Source organism: Python bivittatus, unplaced genomic scaffold (assembly GCF_059951505.1).
Source record: "Python bivittatus isolate LINGU-HERP-01145 unplaced genomic scaffold, Pbiv_v1 ctg000840_np1212, whole genome shotgun sequence".
NCBI classification, from domain to species: Eukaryota; Metazoa; Chordata; class Lepidosauria; order Squamata; family Pythonidae; genus Python; species Python bivittatus.
In genome coordinates this window covers 21844895-21872048 of record NW_028277113.1, presented here as the reverse complement: position 1 = coordinate 21872048, position 27154 = coordinate 21844895, and the positions used below count along the sequence as shown (strand labels likewise).

General features: G+C 43.1%; 1 protein-coding gene and 1 long non-coding RNA gene across 7 annotated transcripts in view; one reads left to right on the top strand and one right to left on the bottom strand.

Moving 5' to 3' along the window:
- Positions 1-10172, bottom strand: part of LOC148213714 (uncharacterized) — a 48429-nt gene extending 38257 nt beyond the window's left edge. For 3 of the 4 annotated variants that reach the window (XR_015794106.1, XR_015794104.1, XR_015794105.1), the window contains exon 1: positions 6887-6940. This is a non-coding gene — a long non-coding RNA (uncharacterized LOC148213714). Of the gene's footprint in view, positions 1-6886; positions 7016-7770; positions 8799-10032 lie in introns of those variants that run through there. The other variant, XR_015794107.1, reaches the window with a different exon arrangement.
- NFATC1 (nuclear factor of activated T cells 1) overlaps positions 10064-27154 on the top strand; it is a 145104-nt gene continuing 128013 nt past the window's right edge. Inside the window, exon 1 of one of the 3 annotated variants that reach the window (XM_007430175.4) lies at positions 10064-10203. In XM_007430175.4, the coding sequence (XP_007430237.1) occupies positions 10185-10203 (19 nt within the window). In that variant the 5' untranslated portion in view covers positions 10064-10184. Of the gene's footprint in view, positions 10204-26164; positions 26598-27154 lie in introns of those variants that run through there. The other 2 variants (XM_007430174.4, XM_025167897.2) reach the window with 2 other exon arrangements.

The window sequence follows — 27154 nt, the reverse complement described above, 5'->3', positions numbered from 1 at the left end:
ATAATAATAATAATAATAATAATAATAATAATAATAATAATAATAATAATAATAATAATAGAATTTATATGCTGCCTGACTCCCAGCGACTCTGGGTGGTTTACAAATTGTTAAAAACATTTAAAAACAAGGAACCATACAAAAAACACAAAAGCAAAACAAAGGAACAAAAATGGCAGAGGAAACAAGCCCAGATGGGAGCAAAGAAAAGAACAGGGGTGTCAATCATCCTCACCAAACGCCATCAGGGCCCTTTGAAATACTAGTAGAGTGGGGGCCATTTGAATCCTAGGGGGAACCTCATAATTACATCTAAGCTGTAGTAATGCACTCTATAGGCTTTCCACACTTGCATTAATATGTCCTACCACTCACCCATCCCTCTCTCCCTCCTTCTCTCTCTCTCTCCCCCCATCCCCCATGTCCCCTTGATGTTGCCTTCAGCTCTTCTCCAGCCAGGCTTAAGTTGATCTTAGCTGAATCAGTATTAGAATGGTATTTCTCCCTTATTCTGATACTTTCCAAGTGGTGCAGTCACACATTACTTTGTGTAACTACATCAGTAGTATGGTTTTATACTGATTCAAAGGTAGGTAGATGGCACTCATCACAGCAGCGGGGAATGGTCCAATGTGAGCTGGAGTTTGAAGACCTCCCAGAAACTCAGCTAATATGGGTATAGCCAACCTATATTATAGCTGCACAGAAATACAAGGCATTTAAAGTCCTTAACAGCCCTGTTAATTATCCTCTTCCCAAGATCAGTCAGGATTATTGGCAAACACTAGTGATCCTCAGGATAGACACACACACCCGCCGCAACTTTGGAATGTCCTCCTAAGAAGCAAGTGGTTGGCTCCATTTCCAGCTGCTCTTCTGATAAACTAACTCTCAGGTTGGCTCCTGGCAGTTACTTTATAATTAAGTAATATATGATGAATGTTTTAACATTATATTTTACTTGAACCGTTGTAATTTAAAGCAGTTTACATGTAACTTCGTTGGTGTTATTTTATTCTATGGGTTTGAAAGGCAGTTATGAAATGGATTAAATAATATTTAATAAATTAAAACATGCCCATTTTCCACTGCGACTCAAGGCTACACCTTCGATATGCTAATTCTATTCTCCATTTGTTCAGCTGCCACCCACTAAAAAGCCTGGATGAGAGTGAAATTCAAAAGGTGGACAGCCCTAACAAATCTTCTGATCTTTACAAAGCATTCCCCAAAAATAGAGACAGAGGACTGTCTGAAAATAGTGACTACTCTATGTAACTACAGTTGAAGCACAGGAAGTGCCATAAACATTGCTTTATCCTATAATCTGATTTCTTTGGTTTTGGCTTAGCCCAACATATGAACTCAGCCATTGTGGCTTGTAAAGCATAGTAGTTTATTCAACAAATCTCATTTAAAACAAACCATGGGCTAATGCTGTATGTATTCCATCTTTGAGAAGTGTCATGGTCTCTCCTTTGAGGTTGCAGCAAACTTTTAGCAATCAACATTGGATAACAACAGCCACTATACCAGGCTATACCGGGAAGCCATTGAGATTCACAAACACCAGCACAGTTTCAATAAAAAAGAGGAGAGTCTAAAAATCAACAAAACCTGGCTACCAATCCTGAAAAATACAGCCTGCAAAAGGTCAACGAACTCAGCTCAGCCACCAGGACATGTGAACAGTTCACACAATGAACTTGCTAATCACCCCCAGCAGCCCCTCCTTAACAATTCAACAGAAGAAAAAACCCTGCCTAGTCCCCAGGAAGATACACACAGATTCTGACACCAAAACAAGCAGCCACTCAGTAACTCAACCCCCCCACACACACACACCCAGATCTCTATAAATACCCCCAGAAGGGTCACATCACCCTGGGCACAGAGAGAACTGCTCCTGTCTGTGCTCCTGCACTCTGAAGATGCCGGTCACAGGTGCTGGCGAAACGTTAGGAAACAAAACTTCAAGAACACGGCCACACAGCCCAGAAGACCCACACCAGCCATCGGATGCCGGCCGTGAAAGCCTTCGACAATACAAAGTTCTGTTTGCTGGCTGTAAATTTTATCAGCTTTAATTTCAGGTCATGTTCAACATTCAGCTTCTTCTTCTCAATTTGGATTTGATAATGACAAATAATGAAAACCTATCTCCAGATAGAACAGGTTTTTGTTTTATCAAACAAAGATGGAAGGAGTATACTGAAATTCTGTACAGCAGAGGTGTCAACATTCAAGATACTTTAGAAAATAGTCCCTATTTACAAGAACCTTTAGTACTAGAATATGACATTACATCACCACTCTGGTCAGTCTCAAGGAGGAAAGTTACAGGAACTGATGGAATACCCACGGAAATATGGCAAGTGACAGAAGAAGAATCAGTAAAGATTCTAACTAAGCTATGCCAGCAAATCTGGAGGACAACACAGCAGCTAAGAGATTGGAAGAGGTAGATCTACGTTCCAGTACCAAAAAAACAACAACAAACCAACCAAAAAGGAGGTTTAACTAAGTGTGCAAACTATCGTACAATATCCTTCATTTCACATGCTAGCAAAGAATAGGATCATCCAACACAGATTAGAGCCCTACGTGGAAAAAGAGATGCCAGATGTTCAAGCTTTAGAAAAGGCTGAGGAACACAAGCTATTATTGCTGATGCATGCTGGATAATTGAGAAAGCCAAAGGATACCAAAAAAAAGTCTTCCTGTGTTTCATTGATTACAGAAAAGCCTTTGATTGTGTTGAGCAGGTCAAGCTGTGGAACATCCTTAGGAAAATGGGAATCCCAGAACATCTCATGGTCCTCATGCAAAACCTATACACAGGACAGGAAGCAACAATCTGGACAGAACATAGCAAAATAGACTGCAAAGTTTCCAGGCTGGCAAAAGAGTCCAACTCTTTCCTTATTTATTCAAACTATATGCTAAATGGAGAGAAAGGGAGAGGGGCTGAAGATTAGTGTATTTTTAAAACTGGAAGAAAAAGCATCACTAACAGGCACAATGCTGATGACACTACTGTGATAGCTGAAAATGCATATGATCTGGAAGCTCAAGTAATGAAAGTCAAGAATCACAATGAAAAAATGGGAACAAGATTAAATAAAAAGACCAAACTGGCCATGGATACAGCAATCAGCTTTAGAACAGAAAATGAAGATATTGAAATAATGGATAGCTTCTGCTTTTCAGGTTCAGCTTTCAATGGTAAAAGAACTAGCAATCAAGAAATACACCACAGACTAGCATTTGGTAGAGTAGTCATGAAGGCTTTGGAAAAGATATTCAGGGGCCATGACATGTCTATATCGACAAAGATCAGAATTGTGCCGTCAATAATTTCCTGTAACACTCTATAGAAGCACTATGAAGAAGCAGGACAGCATTGATGCTTTTGAACTTTGGTGTTGGAGAAGTCTCCTGAGAATACCATGGATAGCCAAGAAAACAAACAAATTGACACAGAATGAATCAATCTAGAGTTCTCACTTGAGGCAAAAATAACCAGGCTCAAATTATCATAACTTGGACACATTATCTGAAAGCCTAGTTCTCTTGAGAAGTCTATAATGCTGGGAAAGGTGGAAGGAAACAGAAGAGGATAGTTAGCAGCCGGATGCATAAACTTGAATACAGCAGCAATGGGTACACTGTTGGAAGATCTGAAGGGCCAAGTAGGGACAGATAGATTCCAGGAAAGATCTATCTATGTGGTCACTAACAGTCCACAGTAAATTAATGGCACATAATCAATCTCATGTAGGTACATATTCTGTTCAAACAGCTTCTGTCAGAGAAAAGATAATCAAGAAGGCCAAATGAAGATTGTTCTGTCTCACAACTTTTCTACAGATCACTGGAATGGAGTTCATAGTCCATGGTCTAGGGAATAGTGTTTAAGAACCTTTCTCTTGAATAGAGTTTGTGGACTGCTAATAGTCTTGTGGACTACTAGACAGCCTAATAACCTTTCTTCTAGTCTGATTGACTGCACACAGCACTGGAAAATTAAGTATAGTTTGGAACAACAAATGTCTTTAGGAAGCTTGGGTTTTATTCAAACCACAGTAATGGAATCTTAAGCGGGGGGCGGGGGGCACCCATAGCCTTCAGTGAAGTGACCACTGGGCTAATAACAACAACAAGACATGTGAAGGGTAGTTATACAAAACTCAGGTAAGCTAAGAAAGCAACTAATTCTTTCTAAGACTTTAGTTTGTTTAGTTTAACAGTATAACTAGTTAAAAAATACTGTTAAGTGGTAGAATATTCCACAATACAATTTTCATCATCTGCAGCAGTGTTTCTCAATCTTAGCAACTTTAAGGTATGTGGACTTCAACTACCAGAATTCCCTAGCCATGGGAGTTGAAGTCCACATGCCTTGAAGTTGCTAAGATTGAGAAACACTGATCTACAGCCTGAAGGATGATAGGAACTGTAATCCAACACATCAGGAATGCACTAGATTAAAAAATATTAACCTTAAATGCTTGCACTATGAAGCAGCCTCCACAGATTTCTTTATAACTGTGGAAAGTAGCTACATATTAAAATAATTATACATTTATAAAATTATACATTTATAAATGCTGCATTTATTTTAACAGTGCTTTTAACTATGGTTTCTTTATTGACTGATTTTTTTTTTTTTTGGTTAGCTACTTTGACAGCCATTGCTTGTGGAAGATGGAATAGAAATCCATTAAATAAATAAATAAATTGGAAATGTATTACTAAATGTACTCAATTTACCTCCAAGTTTTGGATATTCCAGTGTAGCCCTTCCTATCCTACAGATAACGACTGTAGTGTTTAAAGTGTTGGACTTGGACTGGGGAGCTCACTGTGCAACTTTGGGCCAGTCGCTTTCTTTCAGCTCAACTCACCTCACAGGATGGTGGTTGTGGGGGAAAAATTGAGGAAGGGTGCTGTGTAGACCATCTTGAGCTTCTGGAGCAAAGCTGTGATGATGATGATGATGATGATGATGGTAGTAGTAGTAGTAGTAGTAGTAAACAATTTTAACCTGGAGCTTCATCTTTTTATACAATCATTGATCCTGAAGTACCCCCAGGACCTTTGCATGCCCCTGAGTTGTTGCTTATCTTATTTCTTTTAATGACATTCAGGACTAAAATATATCCCACCAATTGGGAATTCTACTCATCCTGACCCAAGAGACATGTCTTAACTGCCTTTCTGTTGTGCATGCAGCTCAACACTCAGGCCAGATCCTATGCAAGCAGGGGGACCTCACAGAGTAGTAAACAAAAAAAAAACAAGATGGTGGCCATAACCATTAATTGAAAGCCCTACACCCTTTTTGCATTGCTGTACATAAAAAGGAAGTGGGAATTTGATCACATGGCTGTAGCCACCACCTTGATATTTTTCACACACACACATCATGGACACTCCTATACAGAATGCAAGATTTTTTAAAGTATTATCGGAGTAAAACATTCCAGAATGGAGGGCTGGCTGGGATAAGCAAGAGAGGTCATTTGAAGAACACCTGGTGGTATTCTGAAAGTTGCATTTGGCTCTTACACGGGTGGGTGTCCTGAAAATGTCAAATTAAAGTAGGACCAATTGTATCCATAACAATGATATGTGGGACTTAGCAAGCTGATTCTGTATGTGTGTATGAGCGGGTGTGTGGTTCTTTGTTTTTAAATGATTACATGTCTGCTGGTGCAAATCTTGGACAGGCCTGTGTGTGCTGTTTCAATTAAGGCTGCAGCCAGAAGTAGCTGGCATCTGGAAGTGACAGGGGGAGGGGGAAAGAGAGACTTTCTACCCCCAAGCGACTGAAACAACAGCTCGACTAAAAATAGTGCTGTTTTCTGTCCTACTGCTCCTTGCAACTTTGTTAGTCATCACCGATCCCTAAAATAAAGTTCGGTCCGCAGCCTCTCCTGGTAGCCCATGTAAACAAACTTGGCAGAAGGAGGGGCGGTGGGAGCGGGAAGGGAGTCCCCTTAGCTTGGCGACGGCAGCCGCGAGACGAGCCAGCGTCGGGGCCGCCTGGGCCCAACCAGCAGGCAGGAACATCTGGTGGTGGGGCCAGCGGCGCGCCGCAACGAGGCGGCCAAGGTTAGCTGGCTGCATGGCTTGCAAACTCCCTCGGACTTGGAGCCCAGCCACGGTCGTCCTAGTAACGGCATTAAACAGGAGGCAACAGACTGGGGATTCCGTCATTTCGGCGCAGAAGAGAGCAAAAAAAGAAAGCATTGAAAGCAGACAGGAAAGGAGGGAGCCGCTTCTGTCCCCGCGCGGCATCCTAGCCAAGCCCGACCAGCAGCTCCAGCAGCGCGGCCTCGTCTCCCTCTTGCAGCCGGGCCTGGGGAGGGAGGAGGACGGGGCTTGCTGGGACGGCACACGGGATGGGCGCATCTTGCAAATGCCGAGCGAGCGAGTCTGTCGAGCGGGCCGGGCTCTGCCTCCCGGCTGCGGGCACCTGGCTGGCGTCGAACTGGATGTCCTCCTGCACCCTCGTTGGGATGCGGGAGTGGATTCGTGTTTCCGTGGCGGAAGACGCGCGTCTCTAAAGATACAGCCCTGTGGCCCTTCCCACGCAAAGGAGCCGGGGCACGTCCGGCAACTCAAGAGGCGCTTTGGAGGAGGAGGAGGGCTTTAGAAAGGGCGAGGATGGCGAAAGCGGGCGTGCGCGTATGCACGCTGCTGCACGTTTGTGCAGCCTCATCTCAGAATCTGGGGGATGGCGTGACCTATTCCCTCGTAGGATTTGCATGCCGCGAGGAGGACCGACTGCGACACATCAAGGGGGCGCGCGTAGCATGCGAACGGGCACGGGCACAGCGGCTGAGAGATCTGCGCAGCCGCCGCGGCGCAGCATTTTTACCTGAGATGGCTTCTGGGTCTGTGAACCCGGCTCGAGAAATATGGAAATTCTTTGTAGTCTTAGATGCGTGGTAGCTCCTTCACACAACCAAGTCCCCATTGGATGGTCACCGACTCTCCACATTTATGTCTTCGATGCAAAGAAAAATGAGAAGTCCTTAATGAGATCCACACACCCAACCCCCTCAGTCTAATCATGGGGTCCCAAATATAATTGCGAAGAAGTTCTTCATTCCTGTCTCTCCATCCCATCTGTAATTCAAGCATCTTTTTGCGGGCAGTTCAAGTGTGCTCTATTTGTTCTGTGTTCATATACCGCGAAACTGAAGAAGATGGAAATGATGTGTGTATATAGTAGGTAAAGGTCCTCAGCTCTGGAGTTGCAATGATAGGGACTGCGCTATCCATGACCGTGCGCGTTGCCAGGATTCTGGATACATAGGCGGGTATAACCGTTTCTGCACAGGAAAAGTACGGGCAAGTAGGGGTATGACTCGGAGCGCATTTCAACTGTGCGGTCGTCCGTATCAGCCTGTAACTGCGTTTATTTGGACGTCCTGCTAACTAATCGGCCGACAATCGGCGCGCACGATCAACAGTTCCTATTCTCTATTGCAACTAGGTTGGCTTGTCTTCTCGTCTCCTTAGCCCTTTACAAATCCCCTGAATAATAAATGGCCATTTTATTGCTCACAGGAGTCAAACGCGTGTACTCAACCGCCAACCCGTTCCTCTACCTGGGGAACAGACCGCAGAATGTAATGTTGCATCCGGAGCGGGAAGTCCCCGAACTCCAAAAGCAACCAAAAAGCAAATGGACAGCTAGCATTAATCATCTCCCACTTAAACCCTTGCTTATGTTTTCCCCGATCCCCGCCTACTCACAGGGAAACCTTCTCAGGCTTCCCCGAACCCCAGGTTAGCCGAGCAGAAACGGAGGAAGTCGGAAAGCATGAAGCTACTTCGACGGGCGCAGGCGGGGAGAAGCTCCCCACGAAGCGAAAAAAACGGCTGGGAGATAGAAACGCTGCCATTGGCGGATCGGGCGAGAGTTCCCCCCACCCCATCCACCCCGGAGGAAGGGGTATGAAAAGATCGCAGAACTACAATTCCCAGCGACTCTCACCGAGGCTGATGGAGCTGTAGTTCGGCAAAAGCAGGGCCGGAGTTAGTCCTGAGCCGCGAACTAGCGGAAATAGAAGCCGTCTGGAAATAAGCTAGAGATGGGGCTATTCGTTTTTATTGGATGAACTTAGTACAGTAGTTGGCTTTAACCATAGTCGTCCCCGGTTAATGCCCATTCCACTATTAGGAGCGACAAAACCGAACAATCCGGAAGCTGTGGATACGGTGGATACGGAGGCACTCAGTCTAGGAGTGGCACGGATTATATGTATGTCCCGTAACAAAGCTCAAGCTTTTGCATTTCAAAGAACCTTACTCCAAGGAACCATGGCAAGATCCCCCATTTTCTATTAGTTCCTTCAAACCTGTATACGCAGAGAAACGCACACATGCTCGTCTTCCTCCTCCTCTTCTCAACTGCAGGGGCGCTAAACGTTGCACGCCCGGAACGGGGCAGCAGCGCGCGCACGTGGCCGCCACGGCCCAGCTCGTTGCAAGTTCGGCGCTGTGGCTACTTTCTCTGTCCTCCGGATCCTCTGACAAGGAAGTGTCGCCCCCGCTACGATTTCTGTTCGTCTCGGTCAGCTGTCGAAGCAAATGCCCGAGGTAACACCTTTCTCAGCAGAGCAGAAGGAACAGAAAAGCTGACTTCCTTTTCGTTTATTCTTCCTCTTCCCAAGAAAAAAGAGCTTTTATTTGGAACTCTGTGCGGCGGAGCCTCGTTGAATTAATTGATACTTTCACCGCCCAGGTCTTTCTTTGCCAACAGCGAAGGAATTATGGTCCTCCTTTTGGCAAAGAGGAAAAAAGACTGGCGATAATATAACATAACGCGCGCACGGGGAGACACGGATTGGACTAAATACAAACTCGGCAAATGGGGGGGTCACTAACAATGAATCCAGCCTCTACTATTAATTGTGTTTCATCAAGGAGGGGGAGGACAGCAACTTTGCAGCGGGAGGAGCTGCAAGTTTAAAACTCCGATCTCCCGCCTCACTCACGCTGCTTTTGAAAACTGCTCCGCACTGTTGACATATTTACAGAATAAGAATGTCAATACATCTAATTGGTCGAGACCCTTCGCAGTCTCTTAGTACTTTGACAGAATGGGACTTTCCTTGCTGTTGCTTGCCGACTGGCGCTGTTTTCCAAATTACCAGAGGGGGAAATCTATCTTTTTTTAAAGCCCAGTGATTTCAGCACGCATTGGCTCCCTCAGTTCCAGATTCCCTCTTCCACCCCTCATGTATTTGCTGCGGAGTTATTCAAAATAAGGGAGCCCCCCCCCCCGTTCATGTCATCCTCAAACCCCGTTTGCCGCTTAGAACAGCTCTTAAGAAGCCAGATCCGCTCCTTCAGCAGAAGCCAGGCTGCGGGAGTGGGGGTGGGATCTCCTCCCTCGGCCTTCCCCTTCGGCTTCCAAGCTTTTCCCCGTTGCTGGCTCCTTTGCAAGGCAACTCAGAGTCGCTCGCGGGAACCGTGACATCACGGGGCTCTGGGCGGGGAGAGGGGCTGGGAGGGGGAAGGAGGGAGGGGGGTGTTTTCCAGCTTTAAAAAGGCAACAAGCGGCGAGCCGCCGTGCGTCAGAGAAAGACTTAAGAGACTCTTCAAACTTCCCTGATCTAATAAACCCCGGTCCCGAATAAGGCGCCCGCAGAAAGGAGGGAGAGCGTGCGAGAGTAACTTCCTCGGCGGGCGGGCGCTCTCGCTCTCCCTTCTCCCTTCTCCCGGGAGCAGGATCTCTCGCGCTCGCCTTGCAACCCCTCCCTCGCGCGCCGCCTCTCCTCCCCGGGCCCGGGCCCACTTCAGGACGCCTCCCGGGGGGCCGCTGCTTAAGAGAGCGAGCGTCTCTTTAAGACTAGCTCTAAAAGTCCCTGCAATAAACAACGGCCACCGCCACACCGCCTGGGCTTTCAATGCTGTGGTGACGGGGCAGCGCCAACCTCAATTCTGCCCTTCATGTCCTGAGAGACTCCGGGTGGCACTACGGGACATTGGACCGAAAGAGGCCAGATCTACCTCCTCTGCCTTCGCCGCATTTTCACTGGGCAAAGTGGATGCCCGGCGGTGATCCTGTTGCTCAGATCCGCTTTGCTCCTCGAGATCCAGCCAAGGGGTGAAAGAGAAACTTGGGCTCTTCTTCCAGCCGCCTCAGCCGCACCAAGAGCAGCATGAAATCGGCCGAGGAAGGTAAAGTAACGCTCTGCATTATCCTGCCCTTCCCAGCCCGCCTCATCCGTTTCCCTCTTCTCGGCGGGTGACATTTGCCTGCCCCGCTCCCGAGCGCAGGGAGCGCAGAGCCGCGCCAGTGGCAACCCGGGCAGGCGGGAGGGACTGGCTGGCCGGGTCGTGGCGCTGGCGGCTGTGATTGGGAGGAGGGAAGCGGTGTCCCCCTGGTGTTTCCCTAAAGCTGCCCTGAGGTTTGCCTGCTGCGGCTTCTTGCCAATAGGTGTCTCCTCTTCCTCTCGGATTTTGGCCGGGAGGGCTGGCGATTCTGGAGCCCCGCGACGAGGAGAGAGACTTGCTCTCCCTGCTTTTTTTTTTTTTTTTTAAGGGACCTCGGGGTCCTTCGGGGTGGGCGAAGTTGCCCTAGGCTGGGTGATGCGCGGGTAGGCGCTTTGGCTGTGCAACCGAAGCCGGTGAAAACCCATCGGAGGGCAGAGCGGCCGCATTCGGAAACCAAAGGAATCTCAGGACACAGTGGGGTTTTCAGTGGGCGGCTGCCGGCCTGCCCCGGTCCTTGTACGTGTCAATGCCTTACAGAGTTAACAGTGTGCAGAATTCATTCCAGCCCGTCCAATTACTTTTAACCACTAAATGCTAACATTCTGTAACGCGGACTGGATTATGATGAAATGCCTTTTTTAAAAAAAGCTTTGATAGAGCACACCCTATAATTTAAACCGCTTGTAATGTTTACAAAAAAAAAAAAGTTCTCTTTTAGAGTCAAGGAACAGTTGGGAACCTCAAAAATGGCACCAGTCTACCAACCTTCTCATACTGTCTGCTTTACTGGTTGGGTTATCTTAAAAATAACGTTTTGTTTTGTTTTCTAACTAGTGCTTCAGCCAACTTTTCTGGTGTGATAGCTTATGTCTTTATGAAAAGGGTTTTTTTTTTATTAACAGTTGCACAGAAGCAAAGTGAGTGCTTCTTGCTAGATTTTATTAAGGTGGTTAAGATGTAACTGGTTTGAAAACAAAAACCTGACAGCTCTGTCTATAAACAAGACAGACTGGAGCAACTTAAGCAGATGGGCAGCCCAGTCATATTCACGTTTACCCTTCAGAAGTCAGCCTCAAATGCAAGTATGTAAAAACAGAGTTTGCATCCTGGCATCGCTGCACACACATTGTCATTTTGATACCGACTCTGGAGAACCAGTTTTTTATTAGAATTTTTGAATACAGTAAAAGTAAAAAGATTAAAGGAAAAATAAGAAAAAAGATTTAGAAAATAAGAAAAAAGAAAGAGAAAGAAAAGAAAGAAAAATAAAATATAGAATTATGACTTCCACCCTTCTTTCTATCAAGTAGTGTCATACTGATATCATCTTGGTTTGCTGTGAATGCCAATACTTTCATACCATGATATATTGAAAAATACAGCATCCCTTCCTATAGTGCAGTGCATGTATAAACATTAAATGACAATATTTTGCATTCTTGCGTAGAAAGATAAGCAAAACCAGAATGCATTATTCCATTTCCAGTTACTAAGGCACACAGAGAGGTTTTGATGTCCATCTATCCTACTCAAAGCCCTCCCAAAGGCTTCTCACTGCTCACAATAAGCACAGAGTGTGAAACAGGCCTTGGGTCAGATCCTGCTTTTCTGATGTTCTTAAAAAGTACAGAAAAAAAGCCATATCTTCATTCTTCAGAGAATACTTCTGTTTGGAAAGATTTGTTGTTTTGAGTGCCCCCAGATGAAAAAGAGGTCTATAAGTTATATATATGAGTTGATTTAGAAATGACTTAAAAGTTAGTGAATTTTTTGCACATAGTTATGAAATCCCTCCCTTGTGGATTTCCCAGAGAAAATACTGCACTTGAAACATCACTAAGAGGGCAGGCCAATATTCCACAGATAGTGTGATCCTATACATATTTACTAGGTAAAACCTCCTGAACCCAACTGAACCCACTCCTCAAGGGTTGAGATGCAACTTTCTTTCAAAAGCTTGGCATCGCAGTTTTGAGAACTTTCCCATGTTGCTTGAGCATGTATATGTGTGCATGAAGGACCCTTCTACCAGGGCTGCTGCTCAGCTAAAGCAAAGCCCCTCCAAATGTCTTCACAGCCTAATACTTACCCTAAAGGACTTTTCACTGAGAAAGGCAGATATTATCTAGAAGATGGAGATAGGTTTGCAGCCATGGCTGAAATTCTAAACACCTTCCTAGAAAAAACATGCAGGATTCCATTGTAAGCCTCTTTTGATTAAAATGGCACTGTCTTTTGCACCAGTATTTTTATTATACGGATTATTTCATCCATAATTAGATTTATTTATACAGAAGACCACTGTTATCTACTTAGCTTGCTTACTAATTGTACTCAGAATCAGAAAACATTCAAATGCCTCCTCTCAAACTAATTCATGACTTTATACACTTCATCTCAGAGCACTCTTGTGCCTATCTGTCTTTTGAAAACATGGGGCTAGAGAAACAGCCTGGTCGGACTTCAGCCATTTCATTTCATGGATGTTGGTATCTGCCAATCCTGACTGAAAACACCAAGGAATTTAAGCAAAATGAGGCACATCCTCCAAAGGAGGAGAGAACAAGCGTAAAGGTCTAGCACAATGTGGGCCTTTGGGAGGAGGGCAGATATTTGGCTACTAGAATCCATGTGGTTCAGAGGCACATGTGGATGAGGAAGCTGGCCTATGACTCCTAAGTTCTTGGAAACAATGACTTTTTCTGTCATATTTTGGGTTGAAAATTGAAACTAAAGCAGGTGTTGATGAGGCAGCCCTGTTTTCCTTTAGAGAAGTCACATGGTCTTTTAGGCTTTTTTTTTAAAGATACCTTAAAGAACATTACAGGTCCATGTAGCCCATATTTGTTCTTTCCTGCTCACACATATACACACAGGTCAGGAGATTGCATACAAAACCTCTGTATGTTTTGATTTTGTTTCACTTAGGCCCTGTCCCATCTGATCAAATTGCCACTTCCAAGTAGCTTCCATAGGGCAGTCCATCCTGTGTGACCAGCTACCTGCGGGTGCATGAGAATCCCTTTCTCAGAAGTCACATAATCGGAGATCAGATCTTTCTTGCTCTAACAGTCTAGCCTTATGCTACCATGTGGTTCATGTAGCATTGACTGATTTCCTTTGGATGCCATGTTAAGACTTTTTAGTTTGCCCAGGCCATTAGATAAGCTTATTTGTGGGATTCTTCTTTCATTTTGCTAATAATTGACATATTTTGACACGGTTTTGAAGTTTTTAAATTATCTGTTGTTTTATCTGTTTCATTATATTTTATGACAGCCCTCAAGTATCTGGATTTAAAATTGGGACATAGGTCTAAAAATTTAAGTCATTAACTGAATGTGCAGCTAGAAATTCATGACTGATGGCCAGTAGTATGCTATACATGCCCACTCAGCAAAAGCCTGCTATCTCCATGCAAAGACCACACAATGTTCTATAGATGTGACTTTCATATTAGAAAACCTTCAGAAGATGAAGGCAGACTGAGAAACTTTTCATCTTGACTTAGGAAGGCTGGTAATGTTGTAATGTGGGAAGTGCTAAGCTAAGGCAAATCTCAGAAATGAGCAGCAGAAAGAGAGATGGACTGCATATGCTGTCAATTAACTACTTGTTAATAAGCTAGATAGTTGTGTGTGTAATGTGTATGTCTATTCTTAAACATACACGGATTTAAACATTTTTGGCGTTCCGCGGACAGTTTTCATGGTGTAAGAGCAATAATAGCAGAAAGAATGCTACTAAAATTAAGTCTTACTGAGGTCTTGAACTGTAGAGAAAATTAAAAACAGATAAAGTACAACATTACACATTTGCTTGAAATGATTTCTGGTTTATGGTTTTAATAGACAACACATTTCTAGTTGTTTAGTGGACTTTTTAACTACTGGGTTATCTTCTTAAGCTTTAAAGCGAGCATTGCAATGCAGTATCTATAATGGAAAAGCCCAAATGAGCCCAAAGCAATTCTGAGCAACTTTGATGAACTGTGGGAGTTGTGCAGTTTACAGACTCAGGAAGAATCAGCTGGTGCCAAAGAAGTATCAGCCAGCTGATGGTAAAGTTCTATTTTAGTTTGCATGTCATATGAATGTGTCCCATAAAGAATAGTTCTCAAATGAATATATATATTTATGGGACAGAGCAGATAGCAAAATCACCAGATGTTTTGCACTACAATTCCATACTAACACTTTATCATTAGCCACGCAGGCTAGGCTTGATGGGAATTGTCCAAAACTCCTGGAGGGCATCAGGTTGTCTCTGTGTGCTCTGAACTATATCCTCTCTTGCATACAAAAATGGTTGGCCAGTAGGCCATACTCCTCTTCAGAACTTCCTCTTGTAGTAAGTTTCCATTTTGACAACATTATATCATTTTTACAATGGTGTAACAATAATAATAATAATTTTTATTTATGGCAAAAAGACCAGAATAACAAAGTACAGATATAATTAAAAGGTTTGGCAGAAGATAAAGGAGTTTAACAAATAAAATAAATAGGTAGGGATTACATAAAATATTTAAAAACTCAAACTTACTAATTTATTAGTAAATTAGTAAAGATGATAATGATATACAGTTACTAATTAATAATATCACCAAGCCATAGGTTGCCTTAGTAGAATCGGTGGTCTCTCCCAAATGGGCCCCAAAGTCAAAGGAAAATAGGGCTCATTGAGACAAAATGTTCATAGCTGATAAATATTCACAGGTAGAAAGCTATCCACAAAATACCTAAACATGAGAGGGTTGATTTTCTGTAATATCAGTTGAGGGTCCTCCATCCAGTGCCCTGCATCCTCAGCATTTTGAGGAAATTTGCCAGGGTTGTTTTTTTTTTACACTGAGTATTGATGACATACTTAGAAAAAATACTCTGTAGAACCTTAAAGGCTAATAAGATGACTAGTGGGTGCAGTGCCATTTTGTTATTTTACCTACCACTGATTCAGAAATGGCTTAGAATAATCAGCTACCCTTATGGCTTCATACCCACCACTGTAATTTACTAGTTGATACCTATTTGTTTTGTCAGAGATTCATATCCCATTTTTTTTTATCCAAGAACTGAAGGCAGCTTACATGGGGATCTTCCTTCATTTTATCCCCATAACAAATATGAAGGTGGCTGTATTGAGAAGAGTGACTGACCCAGAGTTTTGCAGTGAATTTCCATGGCTGAGGGTAGACTTTAACTTGGGTCTCCTAGTCCAACAGTGGCTGCACTACGCTGGTTCAGTTTTCCTCAGAAAGGCAACTTATGAATCACTAATTTGATTCATCTACATTTGATCAGGCTGCTCCCAGATGGCCAATCAAGAGCTCAGTGAGTATACTGGATTTTCCCCCCAGTATATTTTGGAATGCAGACCTCTGCGGGTGTGTGAGCAAGACCCAACTGAAAGACAACCATTAAAATATTAGGCAAATAAGTCTATCGACATTACACATGCAACATATCATTTCTCAGCACCTTTTCCCTTCAGGGACATGCACACGCCCCTTCCAGTATACAGTGTTCAATATACAGTACTGTGTACCAATTTACATTCATTTTGAACCATTGTTTCACATATTTTACTAATAGTTGTCACTGCAGTGTTGTAAAAAGATGCCACAGGAAATGAGAATACACACTAAGCAACTCCATGACTCTTCCTATATAACTGATCTCCAAATACTTCCAGCTTTTGGTGCCGGTTCTCTACTGGTGTTCTGTAACACTGCTTCCTTCCTCCATGCATACATTCACTACGTGCTTTGGTGCACGGTATGGTTCTCTTGCTCTTTCTTTAGAATTACACAGAAAAAAAGTGTTCTCTTTCACATTTCTGTCATCTAATAAATCGGTGCCTCCTCCATATGAAAGTGGCCAAAATATTGCTGCAGTTTTTTCCCTCTTCCCTTGTGTCAATTTGAGTTGTACTAATTAGTCCCTTTACACTAATTTACTATCTGTTTTGCTTCGGGAGATTTATGGAGGACATTTTAGAAATCTGAGGAATGCATCAGCAGGCATAATTCAAGTTTGTGGGAAGCATTTATCCCATTCAGGCAAGGCAAGGGTTTCTCTTTTTATTCTGAAATAACTTATTTTAAACTTTATTTCATTTAAAATGTTTATAAGTCATCTTGGCCTGGCCAGACCTGGGTAGGGCCATATTTAGTACTTAGGTGGAAATTCTCTAGGAAATTGCAAACCTATAGGCAAGACTGGGAGGTCTAAGAACATCCATCAGGAATCGAGCTCAGCACAAGAGAAATTTGATTTACTTTATATCACTCTTCAGTGGAGCTTCCAGAGTGGATTGCAGACAGAAAAAAACAACAACAACCAAGATAAATTACACCTAGTGTTGCTAGTACATTACTAAACCTGGGCTAATAAATAACTTGCTTGATACCAAAAGGATTCAACAATGTGGCACCAGACATCTTTCTCATAGGAGGCATTTTGGAAATAAATATCACACATTCTCTAGTTGTCACCCACTTTACTTCTGGTCGTAGAAGCACAGATTTTACCTCAGCAAAGATTATCTCAGGAGTACTGTAGAACTTTCTGATGTTTTTGTAAACTTTCTGAAAAGGGTTCACATTTTGGGCCAAGAGGGGGTAAATTATTAAATGCACGGAGAGCAATCATGCCATTTAATTAAATAGAAATTTAATTATATTTAAATAAAATTCAGTTGTGTTAATTCTTCCTACTGATCCCAGCTTGCAGCACACTATTTGATGTTCTAAAAAAATATCCCTATCCCAATTCCGCATGGCTTTAAAGGTACTGTAAACATTCCATGCATGTACTGATCAGAAGCCAGGGTAGTTCTTTCAGTACTAATGAGTACCAACTTTTGGTGTTCCCGCCACAGATGGCTAAGTTCCTCTTAGTGACTATAAGCTGGAGGCTTCAGGTCTTCCCACAGAAATCTGGTTGGATCAATACAGTCTCACCCTGGATTATTCGTTCTGGAATATTGTGCCTAGGGGACCATCTCATGGCATAGCAAATTATTTTAAAACAATTTAAAGCAGAAAGAAACTGCTGCCACTACGATGAGATAAGAACTATTGGGTTTGGGACAAATTTTACTTGTTTATTAAAGCCTGGTTGCTGTCACTGACTACCCTTCATTCTAGTTTTTAATATCTTATCATTTTTGCTTAACCGATTTATGAATTGGGTCCATCCATGCCCAATGTGTGTTTCAAAAAATGTTCTCTACTAAACCTATTGATTCACTCAATCAGATTATAAATCAAATGTTTTATAATTATTGTAGTCTGGTCCCATCATTTGGGGAAAATCTTCCATTAATGCTCACGTAGGGCTTTTTGGTCCGAGACCTAGAGCTCATGGCTACAATCTAACATTAAGTTCATATATGGGGACACCCTTTGGCTTCAACAGTTCTTGTATACCTAACTTCTACTGGATAGATTGTGACCTATAGTATCAGATTTACATCTCATATAAAAAGTACCCCGCTTTTTATGTGTATGTATTGCATTTAAAGGGAGCAGATGGATGAATTATTAGAAATAGCAGTTCCCTACCTAGACCTGTTATGTGGGTTCGTTCTTAAGCATTTTTATCAACTCAAAAGTATTAGATCAGGAGTAGGCAACCTGCAGCCCCAAATGTTTGCAGCCTGACTTCTCTCTTGCATCTTTTGGTCTTGCATGCACCACAGGTATGCTAGGATGCATCTTGATGAATCCATAAGGCTTCTTAAGGCCTTCTGCAAGGAAGCAGATTACCTTTTAGTTCAGCTGTTTCTCCAAAAGAGACACTATGAAAATAATATTGCACCAGTGGTGGTGGAAACTCCTGTCTGTTTTTGGCTTCTCAGATTTCCCCCTTCTGGAGTCAAGGCACATGGTGCCTTGCCATCTTTTTTCCATCATTTATGGTTGCCTTGGCATTGGCTTCATTTCAAAACAAGTGCAGAATAGTAAAGATGGTGGTACACTGGCTGGAGCACACCTTTTTTATGCTCTCCCACTAGCCAGCTAGAGGCAGTACTGATCTATATATGACCACCAATTATGAGGTACTTGTGGGGCAGAATGAGGAGGATGCTGAAGGCGTGAGAATGGAGGGTATGTAGAAGTGTTTCGTACAATGTAGTTTTCCTCTATTTTGAGTTAGGAAACAGATGAGAACTGGAATGAAGCTCCAAAATACTTTAAAAAGCAATTAATCTCCCTCTATGCATCTCTGCTTATATGTATACTGGAAACCTGAGTCCCCTCCCCCTCCCCATTAATTGTGATCCTTGGCTACCAAAATGTTCTCCTTCCCTGTAGAACAAAGATCAGCATCCGGGTGTCTCCAGAATTTTGATTTACAATTCCCACAACCCAGGCATGATAGCTGGTACTCATTGGAACCGAAGTCCAAAAATATTTGAAGTGCGCTAGGTTTCCTTTAACTAGATACTCCATTGAGTGCAATGACAATGAAATGAGAAATAGGGAGACATAACATTCAGCTAAGAGTTGCTCAAAACATCTCTCACAAATTTTTGCTTTTGCTCTGCCCCCTCAAATTCCTTTCAGAAATTACCTTGATGTTTCCAATTGTAATTCTAAAGATGGGACCAATCTTTCTCTCTCTCTCTCCCTTGCTCTCTCTCTCCCTTGGTGATTCACCCTTACAAACTATGAACCAACAGCTAGGGGCAAAGAAGTAATCGAAAGCCAGGGAAGGCTGATATATTTCACAATATATCCACAATGTCTTGCCAGTCTGATGTGCACAAATGTCTCTTAAATCAATAACAACAAGCCATTTTTCCCTTCAAAGCCGTTTTTTTTCTTTCTCTCCTTTTTACTTACGTACATAACTGCCTACAATCCAATTGGATGAAGCAGGGTACAAATTTCTTAAATAATAAAAAAATAAATATGTACCCTTGCCACACCATACAGCATTGACAAAATACATTTGTCAAGAAGATAGAAGATCTGCTGTTAAGAATATTGGAAGCCATTGTGATAAGAGCCAGGATTTACCATCATATTCATATTCATGTTTATATTTGTATTCATTATTTGTATTCATATAATATTGAATTACTAGATGGGAAATCAGGAAGAGCTGTTTGCTGGAGTAGGATAACCTATTACAGAAAATACGTAAGGCAGTATAGCATTTTTCTCTGGAAATTGGGAGAAGAATGAGAATAATGACTGTCACGGAAAAATTGTATTTTCCTGAATCTGATGATGGACTTTTCAGACTGGAAAATGGGATTCCCAGAGTCTACAGAGGAATACCATTTCCATCACCAAAAACATTTCTTTGAAATATAGCCTCAATGATCTGGGAGCTCCACAATCCTGGCTTTTGGGATGGTGAGGTCATTTGCATGTTGCAGACTTTAAAGCTGTCTTGGCAAACACAAAAGCATTATGTTTCCCAACACAGAATTAAAGCCTCATTTATAACAAACTTTATTTTTAATTAGCATCAAAACTCTGAAATGACTGCTTCTAGTTAAAAACACGTATAAACACACACCCGAAACCATTTGCTAAGCATTGTTCTAGTAGACAACTTGGTTTTTGTGGAATAAGTCCAGAATAAATATACACTGTTACACCCTATTTGTGTGTGTAAAAGAAAATGAATTAGTGTGTGCCTGAGAGAGTTAGAAAAAGAAACTAGAAGTGTTCTGCTTCTGTATTTGGGGTATTAAAACTAAAATCATAAATGGGAACTATAAGCTTTACTTGATTTTTTGCATAAAACTTGAACAGAATTAGACCTATAGATCCCTGGGACCAAGCCCCATTGATCTCAATGGGATTTATTTCTAAATAAACACATATAGGATTGCACTGTAATAAAAGAAAATTATCTTTAGGTCTGTCTTAGCTCTTTAGCTTTACTAACCTGGATTTTCATCCAAAAGTTACCATGTATTTTAGTGTAAAGATCTAACTTAGTGCCTTGGAATCTATATTATTGATATATACCATACATGAATGTTTCTTACTGAACTTTCCTTTTCTAGAGTGGGTTTTATAGCAGTTATAGTGAGTGGGTATTGCAACTAAATAATGTGTGGTAATAATAGTAATGCTAGGTTTCTGCCATTTTCTTCCTAAAAGACTGGAAATTCTTGCAGTAGGGATGGAGAGTAGCCCAAATGTATTTGCATTTGGGTGTTTATATTAAATTCACAGAATTGAAACCATACTTTATGATTAACTCTCTTGTAGATTGCAACCTAGTAGCTGATTTCTAAATCTGCAATAACATCATACTGATTACTGCAAATAGTTAGGATGAGATTTGAAAGGTGGGGACCATGAGTCACAAATTAGTATAACATCTACTTTTATTTATATTTATATGTATGAATGTAAGAATAATTAGTTGATTTCATTTAAATTTACAGAAGGCTAAACTATAACTAGCCCAAACATCTTGAGGGGATAGCCTAATAATTGGGGGGGTGGGGCGCTACTTGTCCAAGCAGGCCTGAGCCAAGCTATTTATTTATTTTTTATTTATTTTGGGAAGATGAAGGAAATCTAGGGGAAGCCTTCCCCCAACCGCCCAGCCACCCTGGAGAAAGTATGGCCAGGCAGTAGGTTTTCTAGGCAGATCACCTTATATATAAAACATCCTTCAAGTAATTTGTACTCCAGAAAGACAAATAATCATGAACCATTCATTTCTTTTTAGATACCCTGCAATATTTATTGTACAAATGTGTACAAAGTGGAAAAAAGTGGTTGCTAGACTTTTTCATTAATCCTAACATATATACATGTGCACACACAATATCCTTGAACAATAGCAATTCTTTTCATGAAATAGAGTTTCCAAAAAAAAAAAAGCCAATAGCAAATAGGAATAAAACCTTCAGTTTGTTTCCCAACTCCCATCTTAATCTTGCTCCAAAATGTAACCATTCCCTTTCAACTAATTACTCCATTCTTACCTCCATAAATTAAATTCAAAATAAATTACTGCACAGTTCCATTCTGGAAGTGTTTCAAAATTCTAGGAGATCAAAAGAAAAGTAACCAGGGTGGTAGAGTTGGGCAGAGCAGATTGAAAGAAGTGAAGAAAGCTTGTGAAAGTATCAAGAGGGGAGGTTGAAAAGAAAGTATAGGTAGATTTGGGGCATTGGATATCAGGCAGTAGAGAACAATGGGTGCATGGGCTGCAGATGAGAAAAGAAACACTATGGATAGAGAAGCTAGAAAGATAAAAAGGAAAGGGATCAGAAGTGGGGCAGGGAAAGATAGGTGTCTTCCATTCTTCACTCTGCAGTTTCTGCTAGGGACATCCGGGAGGGAGGGGCAGGGAGTCGAGATGGCAGTTGTGACTGTGCAAAGCCCTGCCTTTTTTGCATGGATTACATGCTGCCATCTTGACTTTTTTGACTACACACACACCTCATGAATATCCCTGGTTTTTGCATTTGTGGCCGCATCTAACTGATCTTAAGCAGGACCAAACCTGATCTGAAGGCTGTAAGCTTGTCTGGAAAATCAGAATCAAAGTCACTGGCAAACCACTTTATTGGTGCCAGTGTAGATATCAGGAGTTGATATCTGAGTTTTCTGATCAGTGTGATCTAAGAAATTGGAAACCTTTGGCAGAATGTTGTCTGCTGGGGAAATGAAATACAAACCTTATCATTCATTTTCCAAATGGGTTTTTTCACACTTTTCAGCCAGTTCACTTACTTCTTCGCCTCCTACTTAATCTCTGTATTTCCAAAAGATGAGTTTTTATGACATAGTGTAGGTTTTTTACACTTCGTAGTAAGTTGGGCAATTAAGTTCATAGTTTTCATTTACTTGTGTTAATAGGAACACAAAAAGATTCTAGAAAATTTAGAGAAGTGGGAAAAGATATTTTCAACAAATATAGAGATGTAGCAAAATTAAATATTCATGGAACCACATTACGTAGATCTCTGGAACTCCAAGCTGTGTCAAAAGTATTTCAGGCAACACTTCCTTAAAAAGAAAGTCTGTAGCAGTACACTTAAAACTGAATTTGATGTAGATTTAATCATGCCAAACTAAATTTGCCAATCTATATAGTAAGCAGAGACTAGCAAAGCCTGGGAAATGCAGACTCTGAGCAGGAAGGGTCCCTCTGTTTCAGGTAAGCTTTGAAGAGAGGAAGGGCCAGCTCCATTTTGGCTGTTGTTCTTTTGCCTTGCCTCCCAGACAGGGAGATGTCTGGCTTATCAGGTAGGAAACGTACTCCAACCTGAGAGGGATTGGACAAGCTGAAGGAAATAGCTATCTGGCATAAATGTGGAACTAGCATTATGGATCTATAGAAAATAATTTTATAGATTAATCTGAGCTGTATTTTTGCATCTTTAGTCTTATTTTGTCCTACCTTTTTTTTTTTTTTGTCTGCGCTCAGTCATTGCTGACCCTGCAGTGACTGCTTGGATGAGTCCTTGCAGTTTTCAAGGCAAGGTGTTTCGGAAGTGGTTTGCCAGTGCCTCCTTCCTAGAGCAGAGCCCAGCTGGCGAGCACAGGAGGCGGGGTTTCTGTTGCTTCGCGCCCTTTTCAGGCGCGCACGGTTTTTCGCGCTTACCGGCAACTGCTCCCAACTCCTTTTTGCAAGGCGCCGCCAGCATTTTTCCTCCCACCAGAGTGAGAGTACCCATTTATCTACTCACGTGAGTTTTCGACCTGTTGGGTTGACAGGAACTGGGGAGGAAACAGGAGCTCACCCTGTTTAATGCGAAGGCTGGACTCGAACCGCTGAAGCGTCGACCATTTCTGGCCAGCAACTTTCAGCGTCATTAAGCCGTTGCGCCACCGCGTCCCCCTTGTCCTACCTACATTGTAACAATCTCATCCTTACCGGGAATTCAGCCTACCATGCTTCTTGGGCTCTCTGCTAGCTAGAGAATGCTGAAGGAGAGAAGAAAGCTGGTTCCACTTTTCTCCTCCTAGGAGAGTGTGACGGTGAGGAGGAGATCTCTTCTCAGATTATAGGAGGTTGTAATAGTAGGGATTATGGGGGAAAGACTTAAGAAAGGGTTGGCTCCCTCCCACATGAGAGAGCCAGAGAAGCCAACCTGATGTGCTCCCATACTTGCAAATGCTGCAGAATTGTTCCCCTCACCATGTAGTTTTAACTTACTTGTGTTTGGTTATTGGTCTCTGGATGTGTCACAACAGATGGCTTCACCTAGCCAACCTTGGCTGATCTTGAAAAAGTTAAGCAGATTCAAACATGGCTATACCGTCAGGAAGTATAAGCCAGTCTGAGAAGTAAAAGAAAATACCCAAGAAGAAGAAATAGCAAATCATTTCCATCTTACTGCCAAGAAAACAACATGGAAATGTACATGTAGTCACCATGTTCACTTCACCTTTATTCTCTGGGTATAATAATCTTGTAAACTAGGGGGAAGTCTCTCCAGATGCCAGTGTATATTGTTTCACTTCAAAACCATGATAGGGCAGACATGTTTCTACTCATTTGGCTGAGTAGATCCACTGAGTTCTACCCCAAATTCAGATCAGCCAGCACCACTGTTAACATATATACTAGGTGTAATCATATATGCACATATACTGTAGTGTGGACAGCAGCATTAACCTCCCTATTAAGCAAGGTGAAATCAACAGTTTCAAGTGGTGAATCTTTGGGGAGATTAAGGCAAGAATGCCTCATTGATTGTCTAGGACAATCAGATAATTCTGATACTTCGGACGAGCTGCATGTCTGTCTAATTTTTGAAGAAACAGCTGCATTCTCATGACAGGCATTAGGGAAAGTTGATAATGCACCTGTTCTCGAGAAAGAGACATGGACGAGACCTAACTTTTTCATGCTTATGAAAATGCAGGTGTTTTTGAAACACTAAACGCATCTGCAGAACAATTCCTAAGACCAGGCTGACCTAATGAGACTGAAAGCAGAACCAAATCCTGCATGTTCCTTTGCCAGGTATCAGTTTCCTTTGGCCTACAAGTCCTGCCATCCAAAAGAAGTGACAAGCGTGGCAAAAAAATTATGGCATTTATCAGAACAAAATAACCTCCCTCAGGCAGCGGTTTCTGAGGTTTCATATATTTTTACCACAAGACCTTGGGGGAACCATTTATACGTTTTGTCCCAAGCATTATTAGAGTTGCCAAACAACCAGTGAGAAATAAGGGTTGTTGTTTTATTTTATGCTTTCAAGACAGTTTACAGAGGAACAAAGAATAAGATTTAGGTTAAAAAAGAAAAACGTATCTATGAGTTTTCATTCCAGGCTTATAAAAGTGTGGATTATATTCCTCCTTTCCCAGTGTACTTGCACTGTGCCCATAGCCATCAAGTAGCAGAATTTTTCATTTCTAAACTTGACTGTTTTGGGCATCAATCTATGTAGTTCTCTCTTTAACTTATCACTGAGAACTATTTTCTTTGGACATCACAATGTGTGAATTTTGTAATGTTCACACACACACACACACACATTTTGCATGCTTTCCATTGCATCTGGAAGAATCTTCTGAAGTTGGGTTCTGTGTTGCAGAGGTAGATCTGTAGAAACATGGTGGATGAGTGAATTTATCCCTTCCTCTCTATCTCTGGGGGCAACACAGGCCAAATTCTTCACTGATTCATGGAGTGCTGTTTCCCATTAGGATGGTCCAGCAGTCTGGACTTGGATGAGATGTGATGCAGAGCAGAGATGGGGGCCTAGGTAACATCCACTGGAAACACTTAAATGAAACATGTCTTTTCCTGGGGTGATACACCTGCTGTGGAAGGCAGCTGAACAAGTCCAGAAAAGGCACAGCTGCGTCAAGGTATTCCTGATAGGTGCTTTGTGAGTACTAATTTGCTCTCCTAATCAAATCTTAGCCTTACAATCCAGATCCTTGCAGAACTTTAATACTATCATGTTTGCTGCCGGCACACTGCTATTACACCAATGTTCCTCAAACAACTACAGAAAACAGTGTATTTGTTTGGAGACCATCCCATTATTGAAGGAAGATCAGCCAAGAAAGACTAGTCTAGTAATCAGGACTAATTGATATAGCAATCTGCTTGAGAAGAATGCAAATAATGTTTTGTCTCATTATATCCCATCTCTTAATCTCAGGAAGCAAGGCTGTTGCTTGACAATCTACAAGCACAGATTAAGAGAAAGTGTGTGAGTCCTGACAGTTATGTTGCTTAAAAGTTCTTAAAATTCCGATCCTCTGAATAAAAATGTATGTGTGTGTGTGTGTGTGTGTGTGCGTGCCTTTGAGTCATTGTTGACTCCTGGTGACTGCCTGGATTAGTCCCTGCAGTTCTCTTTGTAAGATTTGAAGTGGTAAAGAAGTGGTTTGCCATCGCCTCCTTCCTAGGGCTGAGAGAGAGTGACTGGCCCAAGGTGACCCTGCTGGCTTCATGCCTAAGGCAGGACTAGAACTCACAGTCTTCTGGTTTCTAGCCTGGTGCCTTAACCACTTCCCCAGCCTGGCTCTCTTGAATAAAAATATAACAGCAATAATGAATTAAATAACTAATACTGAGCTGGTAAAAAGTAAAGTCCAGTTCCAATTTGTCATTGCCTTCTTCCGTGTGTGTGTGTGTGTGTGTGTGTGTGTGTGTGTTAACTTGCAAGCTTAGCCTCACAGCCCTGGGATTCCACTACTAACCAGGTTCAGTTTAGAGCCCAGACGAAGCTAGGGAGGTGCTGCTGTCGTCCTTTCCTAATAAACCAATCCAACTGCAATTTCACTTCGCCTCATGGTAGGGCCGGCTTTGCACGGAGGCTCCCTCCGCTTGGTGGCCCAGCCCGGGTGGGAGAGAGGCCAGGGCCAAACCCCTTTGGGCTGTAACTCGAGCGGCGAGGGGTTATTTTAAAATGAGGAACCAGAGAGGCTTGCAGAGCGGAGCAACTAGATTGTTGATGTTTCCGGGTATAGATAAACAAAGGGAGGAGGAGGATCTCACAGACAGGCAGCGATAGCGAGATAAGGGAGCGAGCGGCGCTCGTCAAAGGTCACGTTACACCGACCCGAGGGGGACCGCCTGGGCGTCCTGGGACCTGCGAGTCAGAGGCGCGCCCGGTTGCTCGGCCGCGGAGAGGCCGGCGCGACCCCCGACGCCGCGAGTTCATTTGCCGGACTGGCCAGCAGCTGATCGCCCGCAGCGGTCCTGTTGCAACAGGTGGCTCCGCGGGACTCGAGGGGGGCGGACATTCCTGACCCTTTGCAGCCCCAAGAGACTGAGGAGACCGCCTCGGCTCGGTCTCTGCCCGTAAAGCCATGAGCGGCCTGGAGGAAGATCCGGAGTTTGATTTCGATTTCCTCTTCGAGTTTAACCAGAGCAGCGAGGCTGCCGGCAGCAAAGGTTGGTGACGAGGCAGCGTCGGCCATCCTCGAGGGACGGGACGGGGCCAGCCCGGGGAGAGGGAGGGCGAGGAGCGCTTATTTGCAGCGCGTTAAATATAGCGGTTCTTCTGGGACGGGAAAGAGCGATCTCCACAATAGGCTGAGCCTGGGGACTGGAGGAGGGAGCTCGAAGCGCCGCCCGTCGCTGGAGTTGAGGCGTCTCGCTCGCTTTTCCTTCGACGCCCCCCGCCCCCGAGGACGGCTCGCTTCAAAGCCAGCGGAGCCCAGCCCTGGGGAGCAGCTCGGGTGTGCGAGTGCAGCTCGACTCCTTTCCAAAGGACGAGCAGAAGCTCTGCTTCGCGTAGGGCTTGGGGAAAGTCGCGGCTTTTTCCGGGGGGAAATCGGCTGGAAATAAGGCCGGCTTAAGCAATCCCTTTTCCCTTGGTGCGCTCTCTCAGCTGGGTTGATCGCGGCCCCCACTTCGTGGATTCCCCTTTTTTAAATTCCGTCCTTCACCGAAAAAGAAAGACAATACCACCATTTTACCGCTTTTCCCGTCCCTTGAAGGGGAAGCTG